The sequence below is a fragment of the Neoarius graeffei genome, chromosome 22 (genome assembly GCF_027579695.1).
Source record: "Neoarius graeffei isolate fNeoGra1 chromosome 22, fNeoGra1.pri, whole genome shotgun sequence".
Lineage (NCBI taxonomy): Eukaryota > Metazoa > Chordata > Actinopteri > Siluriformes > Ariidae > Neoarius > Neoarius graeffei.
In genome coordinates this window covers 12,570,240-12,585,043 of record NC_083590.1, presented here as the reverse complement: position 1 = coordinate 12,585,043, position 14,804 = coordinate 12,570,240, and the positions used below count along the sequence as shown (strand labels likewise).

The 14,804-nt window shown below is 43.8% G+C and overlaps 1 protein-coding gene across 5 annotated transcripts in view; it reads right to left on the bottom strand.

Annotated features, from left to right (window-relative positions):
* Nucleotides 1-1,634: 1,634 nt before the first annotated feature.
* The window catches only part of LOC132870646 (NACHT, LRR and PYD domains-containing protein 12-like), a 426,251-nt gene continuing 413,081 nt past the window's right edge, over nucleotides 1,635-14,804 (bottom strand). The window contains exons 23-26 of one of the 5 annotated variants that reach the window (XR_009651160.1): nucleotides 10,728-10,901; nucleotides 9,728-10,049; nucleotides 7,768-7,972; nucleotides 3,632-3,694 (exon numbers count right to left, since the gene is read on the bottom strand). Coding sequence is in view for 2 of the 5 variants with exons in the window: in XM_060904396.1 (XP_060760379.1) it covers nucleotides 3,620-3,698; nucleotides 10,728-10,901 (253 nt within the window). In the remaining 3 variants the exon portion in view is untranslated. Of the gene's footprint in view, nucleotides 3,699-7,752; nucleotides 7,973-8,579; nucleotides 8,733-9,685; nucleotides 10,050-10,727; nucleotides 10,902-14,804 lie in introns of those variants that run through there. The other 4 variants (XR_009651159.1, XR_009651161.1, XM_060904396.1 and 1 more) reach the window with 4 other exon arrangements.

The following is a 14,804-nucleotide window of genomic DNA, read 5'->3' as shown; positions in this document are numbered from 1 at the left end:
TATTGCATCACTACAGCAGGTAAACAGTCCAGGGGCGGGCTTCCCAAACGCCTCTTAAGGCCAATATATTTGTAGAAGCTGCCCAGATGTGGGTGGAGCACAGAAGTATGGCAGGCTGTTGTTAGCGTTTCAATAAACCTTTTTATTCTGCTTTTCAGTACCACTTTCCCAACTGGGACAGTCACACTCACACACAGATACATGCACACATCGTCGTATTCTGGTCCCAAAAACCACCACTCCTCTGCTCTCTCATTCCTTTTATACAGCACCGTCACTGCAAGAGACACACAGACCAGGGCTTTACATTAACTTTTTTGCTCACCAGCTACTGTGGCTAGTGGGTTTTTCCGAGTCACTAGCCATTCAGCCTTTTCACTAGCCACAATTTTGTTGCCAGGAAATCGAAGTTTTTTTATTCACCATGATACATTAAAGTTCAGAAGATCTAGATTTAATTATGAATGGCAGCGTATAATGTATCTCGACAGTAGCACTCAAGTATTCAGTGCTGTTAAGGTAGCTTCCTATATGAAAACATTCAACCAATTCAGACAAAAATATAAACAGAGTATTCTGTTTATTGAACTCAAATTCAAGCCCCTTACAATATGAAATATCATATAATATGAAAAATAACATTCAGTACAACTGAACTGATTCCAATATTAAAAGTCCAATTCAAAACATTTATCATTGAAAAACATTTGATGTTTTGATATGCAAGTATTGTGTATCATCAAGTATTATTATGTATATTATGTATTATCTATTAATAGTGTGTGTGTGTGTGTGTGTGTGTGTGTGTGTGTGTGTGTGTGTGTGTGTGTGTGAACATGTGTAGAGAGAGACATTAAATGTCCTCATTACATTCATCATCAGATGAGTCTGAATGGTCCATGAAAAATGGTCTTCGTGACCCGAGGCTTCCAGCAGGCCATAAGTTGATAGCTGGGGCGAGATCAACTTCTTTCCAAACGCGTGAACGTTTCTAAACAGCAGCTCCATCCTCTCCAGCTCAGCCAACTTCATGACACCCAGGGACTGAAAGCAATGCTGTCCTGTAGTGACCAGCCATCTTCGCCTGTTTTGATGTTATAGTACTGATGTGTGCATTTGACTTTTCGTGGTCCTTTATAGTTTCGAGTTTAAAATTACTGGTGCCTGTCTTTGCCAGACTTTCTACAATCTTCACAGTACATGGTATTTTTGGTTTTGCTACGAACTAGCCAATCTCACCCGAACTTCCATTTGTCATTGAACTGTCTTATCTTCCTATTAGCGTCTTGTTCATCTCCATGGCCGCAGCCAGCTCTGAGGCCCCCGCGGTCCGGACCTCAGTCATTTTTAAGAGCTGAAAATACATTTGTAGGCTAAATATTCAACTGGAAAAAAAATAAAGAATAACATTAAAACGTCTCCGTAAAAAGTGCATTGTTAATGATGTTAAACATTGATTCTGTCTGTTTGGTGCGCGCGGCTCTGAGACCAAGAACACAAAAGCAAATGAGCGCACGCGCGACTCGGGGGAGGAACGCAGTGCAGGAGACATGGGGTTTCCATGGTAACCATCAGCACATTTTCATCAAGCTGTTAAATTTACATTTTCAAACTTCGTAGTCAGCTGGGACAGGCTCCAGCTTGCCTGCGACCCTGTAGAACAGGATGAAGAGGCTAGAGACAATGAGATGAGATGAGATGAAAAAAAAAATATATTATTTCCCAGCTTAAAGTCGGTCCGTATCGTGAAATACCGTGATGTTGGCCCAGAGGCCTCGGTCAGTATTTTCAAGACCTCGGTCATGGTATTTCACGATACGGACCCCCCCAGGTGGTAAATAATACACCCACACACACACACGACGGTACTGTTCCATCCCGGGTTATGAGAGATGCGTTACATTGATTCTGACAACATGATGATATCGTGGCTACAGCCTACAAAAAAAAAGACAACAAAACCTTACGAATGAGTAGGTACGCCTTTTCGACCAACAGGGAACAGGTTCTTGAACCAATTCCATTCAGGATTCCTTGAACAAGAAGAGAATCCGTTCTCTGTGGGTCGAAAAGGGGTAACGTCCCAGTTCGGTTATAATAAACATAGGCACTAATGGAACGCTGCTCAGCCAATCAAATTAGTGAGTCTGTATATTACTGAACTGTGGTATAATTAGTTAATTAGCTGATTATAGCTGAACCAGGGGAAAATGGTGCATTCCAGGACCACATTCAGGAACCTGTGGTGTAATGTGAACGTGGCCATGTTTGGCCTCTAGTGGCTTTCCATATAGGATGCGCCATCAAAACCCTATATTCAATATCTTGAAAGAGGCTAAAGAGGAGCTCATATGACTCTCTGAGCAGATCGGGTTTACTTTTCAGGTTTACTCCGTACTACATGTGCAGCAGTGCAGTTGTAGCCTGCCTTGTTTGTGATTTTAAAAATAAATCATTCAATAAGCCAAAGCAATAGAGTAGAAAGTTTCAACTTATGTTTGCCTTGGATAACTTTGCCTAAAACATGGTGGTGTATACTGATTTTTTTCCCCAGAATTTTTTTTTTTTGTGTGTGTAGGTGTAACAACAAGCTTAAATTATTCTTACTCTTGCCACATACATGATTTTGTTTTCAAAACTGATGATATTCAGTTAAAACACCATTAAAAGTAATTTCAGGAATAGAGCTCTTGTGTGGCGTGTAATTCACCCCTCTCATTTAAATATGTCGGACATTTTTCGGCGCGCACTTTGCGCATCACGGACCTTGGTGATTTTAAAATGCTGCTCCGGCCCTGATCATCTCTGCCCCTTTTTCCCTGAGCAGCAGAGTTTGAAACTCCAGCTATATGCTGCCACATAGTGCGCTTGTCAGTCGTCAGCAACTTTATTGCTTCGTTCATTAACCGCAGGTTACCGTATCACTGATTTTATCTGAGCCATTAACGAATGCTCTAAACAATTCTAACATGTTGTCTGAATGTTTATGCAGGTGCTCATGGGAGTTGTAGGCGCGTAATATTACATTGCAATGCGTTTATTATATCAGATGCCTTCAGAGAAAACTACAATTAAAATATATTGTCATACCACAGAATAAACCACCCGCCAAAGTGGCTAGTGGGACTAAAGCTATTACCTGCCAAAGCCGAATTTTACCCGCATTTGGCGGGTGGGCGGGTGCTAATTTAAAGCCCTGACACAGACACACATTAACTGACAACAGGTGTAGCAATTTGGCCACTCGCCTTACTCTGCCCTCCATTCACAAACCGATGCTCGGCCATGCCCCCACTGCCACATACCCCCACCGCCTGACTCAGGCTGGGGTGCCTTCCGGCCTGCAGCGGACTCCCCCCGACGGGACAGGAAGTACGCCACCACCATCTGCACCCCCAGCCTGTAGACCACCTCGAATTTGAACGGCTGGAGGGCAAGATACCAACGGGTGATCCGCGCGTTGGCATCCTTCATGCGGTGGAGCTACTGGAGGGGTGCGTGGTCCAAACAGAAGCTGAAAGGGCGTCCCAGAAGGTAGTACCGGAAGGCGAGGACCACCCGCTTGATAGCCAGGCACTCTATCGTGCTGTACTTGCTTTCACGCATTGACAACTTCCGGTTAATGTACAGCACAGGGCATTCCTTTCCCTCCACCTTCTGGGACAGAATGGCCCCCAGCCCCTGCCTGATGTATCTGTCTGTAAAAAAAAAAGGGAAAAGAAAAGTCAGGGGAGTGTAAAAGTGGCCCCCCACACAGTGCAGCCTTTACCTTAGAGAAAGCCTGTTGGCATTGCTCCATCCACTGGACCGGATCTGGTGCTCCCTTTTTAGTGAGATCAGTCAGCAGGCTGGTGACATCCGAATAATTAGGTATGAACCTATGATAGTAGCCTCCCAGCCCCAGGAACTGTCTTACCCCCTGTTTGGTCTTGGGCCTCAGGCAAGCCGCAATCGCTGCAGTCTTGTTAATTTGGGGACGCACCTGCCCATGACCCAAGTGGAAACCCAGATACCATACTTCTACCCACCCAATTGCACACTTTTTCGGGTTAGCTGAGAGACCCGCACGCCTCAGTGACTTTAGGACAGCCCTAAGGTGTTCGAGGTGCCACGGCCAATCGTTACTATAGATGATGATATCGTCTAGGTACACGGCCACGTAGGCAGCGTGAGGGCGGAGAACCCTGTCCATGAGCCGCTGGAACGTCGCGGGAGCCCCAAACAACCCAAAAGGAAGTGTGACAAATTGGTGTAACCCAAACGGTGTGGAAAAGGCCATTTTCTCTTGGGATAGAGGAGTTAAGGGGGATCTGCCAATATCCCTTTGTTAAATCCAGTGTTGAGTAAAAACGATAAGTGCCTAATTGATTGAGCAGCTCATCAATGCGAGGCATTAGGTATGTGTCAAATTTAGATACCGCATTGACCATTCTATAGTCCACACAGAACCGGACCAACCTGTCGGTCTTGGGAACCAGGACCACTGGGCTGCTCCAGTCACTGTGGGACTCCTCGATTATGCCCATTTCGAGCATGGCCTTGAGTTAATCCCGGACCACCTTTTTTTGTGTGTTTGGGCAGGTGGTAAGGGCAGCTGCACACTACCACCCCCAGGGGCATCTCAATGTGGTGTTCTATGAGGTGAGTGTGGCCAGGTAGGGGCGAAAACACGTCGGAAAATTCCTTCTGTAACTGGGCCACCTCTGTGAGTTGGGCTGGCGAGAGGTGGTCGGTCCCTTGTGGAGAAGTGGTTGGAGATGTCAATTTTTTTTGTACCTCTGGCCCCAGCTCCGTCTTCTCTGGAACTACCAACACCAATGCCACGGGGACCTTCTCATTCCAGCGTTTTAACAGATTGAGGTGGTAAATTTGCAATGCCCTACCCCGTCCATTCGTCTCACCTCATAGTCGACGTCCCTGACTCTCCGTGTGACCTCAAAGGGCCCTTGACACTTGGCAATTAATTTGGAGCTCGACATGGGCAATAATACAAATACTTTGTCTCCTGTGTGAACTCTCTAAGGTGTGTGCCCATCATACACTCGGACTTGATGTTCTTGTGCCTGCCGCAAATTCTCCTGGGTTAAGTGAGTGAGTGTGTGGAGTTTTGTGCATAAGTTGAGAACGTATTGAATTTTGTTCTTACTAGGCAAAGGTCCCTCCTCCCAATTTTCATGTAGCACGTCCAAAATGCCACACAGCTTACGCCCATATAATAATTTGAATGGTGAAAACCCTGTGGAGGCTTGCGGGACATCTCGAATCGCAAATAACAGCGGCTTGAGCCATTTATCCCCAATTATGTGCATCCTCACTTATGAATTATGTTTTTGTGTGTTTGATTAAAATGCTCCACTCAGCCATCAGTTTGTGGGTGATAGACAGTGGTGCAGATAGACTTAATCCCCAATTACCCATACAGTTTAAATAGTATGCATGACATAAATGCAGTGCCTTAGTCTGTCAGGATTTCTTTCAGAATCCCGACCTGGGAGATAATATGGAAGAGCGCTTCCGCAATACTGCATGCTGAGATATTCTGGAGAGGCACTGCTTCTGGATATCACGTTGCATAGTCCACCAGAACTAAAATAAAGCGATATCCCCATGCTGACCAATCTAATGGCCTGATGAGATCCATCCTGATTCTCTCAAAAGGGGTCTCAATCAAAGGGAGAGGGTGCAAAGGGGGCTTTTGGAGTGGCTGCGGGATTTACTAGTTGGCATTCGCGGCACGCTGCACACCACCAACAGACATCCCCGCAAATCCCTGGCAAACAGAACCGGGCCATTATTCAGGCTAGTGTTTTATCCTGCCCCAAGTGCCTGGCCAGCTCGATGGTTTGATCCAGCAACACCGAGTGATGACACTGGACCCACTTCGCCGCTCCTTCTGGAAGTTGCGTGATGAACTGTTCCAGTGTCACCAGGTCGATAATTCCCTTGGGATTACGGTTGTCTGTCCTCAACCACCGCCAGCAGGTATCCCAGAGTTGTTGGCCAAATGCGAACGGCCGGCTGGCCTCCAAGCGCAGACTGTGAGGCACAGAACCATATGCATTCGTTAAGTCCAACCAAATCACAGTCAAATCTCCCTTTGATGTTTTTGCTTCCTGTATTGCACCCCAGATTGCAAATGCATGCTCCACACAACCAGGTATACCTGGAATTCCAGCCTTCTGCACTGACTCATTTACATGTACAGAGAAACAGCATCTCGTGACTGCTCTAATGGGAAATCCTCAAGGGAATCCCCAAGAGAGGGAGGAGGGGCGGGGTGTTGACATGGTGCTGACATAGACAGCTCTCTGACAGTTTCCCCCGCCAATGCTAGTCCAGGATCTTCCCGAGACGTAAAACTGCAGGACCCACTTCCTACTATGTGTTCCATTAACTCTTTAAATCCTGGCCAATCAGTCCCCAAAATCAGCAAGTGGGTGAGACGAGGATTAACCACCGCCTTTACACTATGCTTTTCTCCCCGAAATAGAATGTGGACAGACACTAAACGGTAGTTGTGAACATTCCCCATGCACACGCAATACCTTCACCACTTGTGTTCTTCCCAATGCCTCACCTTGCACCAGGCTTTGGTGGATTGAGGTCTGGTTACAGCCGGAATCCACCAAAGCTTGATACATATCCCCTTGTACACTTACCGGTATGTGTTACACTCTGGCCCGATCCAGGGCGGTTTCTGGCATGTCGGGGACCCAGACCACCATGCCCACGTCCATCGCGGAGCACTAATTTTGGAGATGTCCCGGCTCCCCGTAGTGCCAGCACACCGGCCCAGGCTCTCCCTCTGCACTGGTGTTACGGACATCACTCACCGGGGGGGAGAAGACACAGACAAGGAAGGTGAAAACGGGAGGACTCCACAGGTGCATCAGGCCAGCTGGGGGGGAGCCGGCCCCCGCCTCCACGGTGGGGGAACAGGGTGAGGACAGGAAGCAGAGGGAGAGGGAGAGAGAGGAAAAAGGAGAAAGGGAACCATGTCGTCCTGCCATTGGAACTGCCACCATGTGGTCCTCTACCAGCTCGATGGCTTGATCCAGCAACACCGGGTGATGACACTGGACCCACTTCACCGCTCCTTCTGGAAGTTGCGTGATGAACTGTTCCAGTGTCACCAGGTTGATAATTCCCTTGGCATTGTGGTTGTCTGTCCTCAACCACTGCCAGCAGGTGTCCTGGAGTTGTTGGCCAAACGCGAACGGCCGGCTGGCTGACCTCCTCCAAGCGCAGCACGCGGAAGCACGAACGCTGTTTCTCTGGACATGTGAACAAGTCAGTGCAGAAGGCTGGAATTCCAGGTATACCTGGTTGTGTGAAGCATGCATTTGCAATCTGGGGTGCAATACAGTAAGCAAAAGCATCAAAGGGAGATTTGACTGTGATTTGGTTGGACTTAGCGAATGCATATGGTTCTGTGCCTCACAGTCTGATCGAGATGGCAATGGAAAATTTCTGGTTCCCAGAACCAGTGAAAGCAATGCTGATGCAGTACTACAACAACTTTCGGATGCGTTTCACAACAGATGATTTTACGACTGATTGGCAAAGGCTAGAGGTGGGAATAGCAGCTGGATGTACTGTATCGGTAATTTTGTTTGTCTTAGTCATGGAAATGATATTAAAATCAACAAAGGCCGACATTGCTCTGTTAAGAACACCATTGAGATCATTTATGGATGATATCACTGTGCTTGTAAAGTCTACGAACGCAGCACATCAGATCTTAGAAAGGCTAGAGGAATTGGTTACCTGGTCGAGGATGAAGTTTAAGGCTAAGAAGTCGAGGAGTTGTTCATTTGTAAAGGGAAAACAGAAAGAGATTCGCTTCTCAGTAGCTGGAGACATTATTCCCACTGTGAGAGAACAACCGGTGAAGAGTCTAGGCAGGTTGTACAAGGGCACACTGAGTGACCGTCACCAAGGAGTAGAGATCCTGAACCAGGCAGAGGAAGGCCTGAGGAATATTTATACAGTTAGGTCCATATATATTTGGACACTAACACAAATTTTGTTTTTTTACCTGTTTACTGAAACATATTCTAGTTATATAATGGACATGGACATAAAGTCCAGACTTTCAGCTTTCATTTGAGGGTATCCACATTAAAATTGGATGAAGGGTTTAGGAGTTTCAGCTCCTTAACATGTGCCACCCTGTTTTTAAAGGGATCAAAAGTAATTGGACAATTGACTCAAAGGCTATTTCATGGGCAGGTGTGGGAAATTCCTTCGTTATGTCATTCTCAATTAAGCAGATAAAAGGCCTGGAGTTGATTTGAGGTGTGGTGCTTGCATATGGAAGATTTTGCTGTGAAGAAAACATGTGGTTAAAGGAGCTGTCCATGCAGGTGAAACAAGCCATCCTTAAGCTGCAAAAACAGAAAAAACCCATCCGAGAAATTGCTACAATATTAGGAGTGGCAAAATCTACAGTTTGGTACATCCTGAGAAAGAAAGAAAGAAGAAAGAAAGAAAGAAAGAAAGAAAGAAAGAAAGAAAGAAAGAAAGAAAGAAAGAAAGAAAGAAAGAAAGAAAGAAAGAAAGAAAGAAAGAAAGCACTGGTGAACTCATCAATGTAAAAAGACCTGGACACTCACAGAAAACAACAGTAGTGGATGATCGCAGAATAATTTCCATGGTGAAGAGAAACCCCTTCACAACAGCCAACCAAGTGAACAACACTCTCCAGGAGGTAGGCATATCAATATCCAAATCTACCACAAAGAGAAGACTGCATGAAAGTAAATACAGAGGGTTCACTGCACGGTGCAAGCCACTCATAAGCCTCAAGAATAAAAAGGCTAGATTGGACTTTGCTAAAAACATCTAAAAAAGCCAGCACAGTTCTGGAAGAACATTCTTTGGACAGATGAAACCAAGATCAACCTCTACCAGAATGATGGAAAGAAAAAAGTATGGCGAAGGCGTGGTACAGCTAATGATCCAAAGCATACCACATCATCTGTAAAACACGGCGGAGGCAGTGTGATGGCTTGGGCATGCATGGCTGCCAGTAGCACTGGGTCACTCGTGTTTATTGATGATGTGACACAGGACAGAAGCAGCCGGATGAATTCTGAGGTATTCAGAGACATACTGTGTGCTCAAATCCAGCCAAACTGATTGGTCGGCGTTTCATAATACAGATGGACAATGACCCAAAACATAAAGCCAAAGCAACCCAGGAGTTTATTAAAGCAAAGAAGTGGAATATTCTTGAATGGCCAAGTTAGTCACCTGATCTCAACCCAATTGAGCATGCATTTCACTTATTAAAGACTAAACTTCAGACAGAAAGGCCCACAAACAAACAAACTGAAAACCACTGCAGTAAAGGCCTGGCAGAGCATTAAAAAGGAGGAAACACAGCGTCTGGTGATGTCCATGAGTTCAAGACTTCAGGCAGTCATTGCCAACAAAGGGTTTTCAATCAAGTATTAGAAATGAACATTTTATTTACAATTATTTAAAATGTCCAATTACTTTTGAGCCCCTGAAATGAAGGGATTGTGTTTAAAAAAATGCTTTAGTTCCTCACATTTTTATGCAATCATTTTGTTCAACCCACTGAATTAAAGCTGAAAGTCTGAACTTCAACTGCATCTGAATTGTTTTGTTCACAATTCATTGTGGTAATGTACAGAACCAAAATTAGAAAAATGTTGCCTCTGTCCAAATATTTATGGACCTAACTGTAAGACTAAACTACCTGGAAAGTTCAAGGTGTGGTGTCTTCAGTTTGGACTGTACCCGAGACTGATGTGGCCCCTTATGATGTATGAGGTTGCAGCTTCAAGGGTTGAGCGGATTGAGCAGAGATGCAGTGTTTATATACAGAAATGGCTCGGACTTCCAAGACAGCTTAATAACAGCACTGTGTGGGAAGGGCGGTCAACTAGAACTACCTCTTGCATCCATTTTTGAGGAGTATAAGGTGGGTAAGGTGAGAACAGTAATGATGTTAAGGTACTCAAAGGACCAGGCCATTCGAGAGGACCCTCCAGAGGTGCGCACTGGTAAGAAGTGGAATGCTGAGGAAGAGGTAGACAAAGCAATGAGTAGGTTGAGGTATTTAGACATTGGAGGAGCAGTTCAAAGTGACAGGAGGGGACTAGGTACGCATAACTTCAAACCATTTTGCCAAATGACAAGGAGAGAAGAGACGTGGTTGTGAATGAGGTGAAGTGGATGGAACAGTAGGTTAAGGTAGGGTATGTTTACTCTTTCCCCGGAACGTGTAATATCACTTCTCATGGAATTATAAGGTCTCTCCATTTTTGTATTGTGTGGAGTCCTACAGCTACAGCATATATGGAAGTTGACCTCACAAGGAAACGTTTTCCTTCGTATAAATGTATACCTAAATTGATTTTGCATTTGTTTCATTAATATGAACACGTCAATATTTCAACTGGAAACTTCTTTTGGTAGACTAGTACATATATTTGGGGTTAATTAATTTCAACAAGACAGCCAAAAATTTTAAGTGCATTATTATTATTTTTTCCTCCAAAACATTTTTTTCATTTAAATAAAATAATATTTTTTTCAATCTTGTAGCCTTATTTTTTTTCTAATTTCGCCCTACATCACAATTTGACCTGAAAAATCCGTCAACCAGAAAATAAAAAATGAGTGGCCTAAAGACTGAAGGACAAAATACGGCTCACTGCCTCGTTTCATTCAGCCCGGGTGAAAGATGATCTTACCCCAGTATCTCCAGTTTACAGTGAGGATTCTCCAGTACAGCACAGAGACGCTTCACTCCTGAGTCTCCCAGATTATTATTAGACAGATTCAGTTCTCTCAGGTGTGAGGGGTTTGATCTCAGAGCTGAACTCAGAGCAGCACAGCCTTCATCTGAGACACCACAACCACACAACCTGCAGAGACACAATGACACACACTTCATCAACAGATTTTCATCTTGGTGTAATAGTGGTTGTGAAGATGATGTCTCTCATGTTGGACTGTCTCTATTCTCTTCACCAATCACAAGCTATTATTAATAATGACTCAAACATTACCACTGTTACTGACGTTAAGTTGACTTGAGGTGCAAATGATTCAGCAAAAAGTCAATAATTTAAAGGTTTAAGTGAAGAGTCAGGTTTTGTAGAATTTATCTCTGCTTGTCTGGATTTTTAATGATCACATATTTAATTGTAAACACATTTTAATTATTCCTTGAAAGTAAAAGTGATTCTGTTGAGAAATGATCACTTCATGACTAATATATTTGTTCTGCATGTTTTACTTTTACAGAAAATTTTAAAAGACTGTATACAACTATTAACTGCTGCTTTAGTGAGTTATTGTGACTCTCAGAGAGATGATCTTACTTCAGTGTCTCCAGTTTACAGTGAGGATTCTCCAGTACAGCACAGAGACGCTTCACTCCTGAGTCTTCTAGTTTATTCCCAGTCAGATCCAGTGTCTTCACAGTCAGATGCAGCTCTCTCAGACTGGAGGTTTCTGAGTTGAGCACTGAGACCAGAGCTTCAGCACTTCTCCATTTAATTGAATCACAACTGATCCTGAAGGAAATAAAATAATACATAATAAACTCACACAAAAGATCAAACAGTTCCTCAAATCTTTCACTGCACCATTTCATTTTCATAAATGACAGAAGTACATACTCCGACTCGACAATACACTGAAATGCTGTAACAGTAATTCACAGTTCGAGCTGTTCGGATTTGAGTTTTCTGCTGCACACGTCATCACTGACACATGGGATCAACGCGCAACATCAAATCTGATCACCAAATCGGGAAATAAGAGTCTGATCTAAAATATTTATAAGAGGAGAAAGGAAAAGAGTTTCAAAAGTCAGGTTTAGGTGAAGCAGGCAGAGTTCGAGGCAAAGTCATATTTATCTGAACAGATCAGACATTTGATTTGTTCTCTAATTAGTGAGCGACTGAAATGATCACAGCCCAGTGCTGAAGGAGTTTTATGGAGATACTCATGATGAGCTCGTTAGCCAAGTGTGTGTGTGTGTGTTCGTTCCCAGGTGCTCCTTATTTGTTGCTGGTGCCAGTAATTTACAGACTGGACATGTTCTTCCCCTTACACTCTGTGTGTTGTCTCTCCCTGTCTGACCTGAAATCAATAAATCACAGAGCTACAGCAGGGAAAAGAACAAAAGGTGTGAAGGTCAATGGAAAACAATATTCCACTACATTTGAAGGACAAATATTGGACTCTTGACTCCAGGATATTTCTATGAATGCTCATGATACTTGTTACTTTGAAGCATAGTTTTCAAATCAGCAGATGAATTTTCGTTTCTTTTCTAAAATGCGAGGCCATACGCTGTGTTCGTGACAGGAGAAAACTAATAACAGTAAACTCTTCCCATGATCAAGTTCAAAAAGTGTTCACTGCATTTTTTGAACAGTTCAGTTTAAACTTGGTGGTGGTGATGATGGTAATGATGACTACAGCAGATAAAAATGATGGCTCCTCACCAGAGCACCCAGGGCCAGATCTGAAGTCCATGTTTGAGATTTTTGAAATGAAGAAAGATTTGTATGGTTTTAAATGTTTTGTCTGTTTACCGCAAACAAACTTCATCACTGTTACACAAATTTCCCATCCAACCTGAGAAAGCATGGTGAGGGATGTAAACATTAGCCAACAGGGTGGGGCTGTTACATAAAAAAAACAAAAAAAACATTAAAACACTGTCCTTTGTCGATTCAATTGTATTTCTATGGGCATTTCTACAGGCTTTGTATCATATTCTACATGCTTTTTATTCTACAGGCTCTACAAGCAAGTCACTGCATTCAGTAGGTTGTTTCTGAGTCATTAGATTCTGTAAATGCATCGTGGCAACAATCCAACAACACCTTGATATTAAAAAGGAAACAAAAACAATCATGAAAAAGTATTTTTGAAGACTGAAGTATTTTTAAAAGCAAATCCTCCAGCACTGTAACTCAAGTAAAAATTTGACTGAACAACTTTCATTTGTATTGGAGTAACATTTGACCAGGAGGATCTTTACTTTCACTCGAGTAATGGAGTTGTGGATTTTGTCCCAAAGTGCAGATTTGTCAAAGTGATTTCAGTTTCTCCCTTTCTAACAGTGGAACAGTAGAACAGTTATATTCAGCTTTACTTACATTGCTTTTCTGGATGCTGCAATCACAGGCATCACCTTCACAAGAACCCAATCTGTTATCTTATCTGTACTGGTATATTTACTCAGGTCAAACTCCTCCAGCTCCTGTGCTGAAGTCAGTAACACAAACACCAGAGCAGACCACTGTGAAGGAGAGAGTTTACTTTGTTTTCCAGATTTCAGGTAGTGTTGGATATCCTCCACTAGAGAATCATCACCCAGTTCATTCAGACAGTGGAACAGATTGATGGATTTTTCTGCTGGAAGATTTTCACTGATCTTCTCTTTAATGTACTGAACTGTTTCCTCTTTGCTCTGAGAGCTACTTCCTGTCTGTGTTACTAAGGCATGTAAGAGTTTCTGATTGGACTCCAGTGAGAGACCCAGAAGAAAGCGGAGGAACAGATCCAAATGTCCAGTCTGACTTTTTAAGGTGTGATCTACAGCACTACTGTGTACATCTGAAATTGTCTTGTTCAGAGTCGGTCCAAGAACATTTCTCTTTTCCTTCATGAAGGTCAGATGCACATACAGAGCTGCGAGATGCTCCTGAATGCTCAGATGAACAAAGCAGTACACTTTACTCTGGTGAAGCCCAACCTCCTCTCTGAAGATCTGCGTACACACACCTGAGTACACTGCTGCTTCTCTCACATCAATGCCACACTCTCTCAGATCTTCCTCATAGAAGATCAGGTTGCCTTTCTTCAGCTGCTGAAAAGCCAGTTTTCCCAGGTTGAGAAGCATTTCTTCATCACTTTCCAGTTTCTTTGAGTACTTTCCTCTGATGATGTTTGTCTGAATGATGAGGAAGTGTGTGTACATTTGAGTCAGAGTCTTGGGGATCTCTCCACTCTCTGCTTCACCCAACATTCTCTCTAGAACAGCGGCTGAAATCCAGCAGAAGACTGGGATGTGACACATGATATAGAGGCTTCTTAATGACTTCAGGTGTGTGATGATGTTCTCATCCAGGCTCTGATCACTGACCCTCTTCCTGAAGTACTCCTCCTTCTGTGGGTCATTGAACCCTCGTACCTCTGTGACTCGGTGGACATACACAGAGGGGATTTGATCAGCTGCTGCTGGTCGGGAGGTGATCCAGATGAGAGCAGAGGGAAGCAAATTCCCTTTGATCAGGTTCACCAGCAACACATGCACTGATGCTGATTCAGTTACATCACACACTCTCACTGTGTTCTGGAAATCCAGAGGGAAACGATACTCGTCCAATCCATCAAAAATGAACAGAACCTTTTCCAACCTGGACATTTCCATTTCATTTGTTTCTTTAAAACAGACATGAAGGAGCTCCATCAGACTCAGTTTTTGGTCCTTCATCAGATTCAGCTCTCTGAAAGGAAGTGGAAATATGAGGTGGATGTCCTGATTTGCTTTCCCTTCAGCCCAGTCCACAATGAACTTCTGCACAGAGACTGTTTTTCCAATACCAGCCACTCCCTTCGTCACTACAGTTCTGATGGGTTCATCTTCTTCATATAAGGGCTTAAAGATGTCATTGCATTTGATTGGTGTTTCCTCTGTTGTTTTTCTCCTGGACATTGCCTCGATCCGTCTCACCTCATGTTCTTTATTGACGTCTCCACTGTCTCCCTCTGTGATGTAGAGCTCTGTGTAGATCTCATTCAGG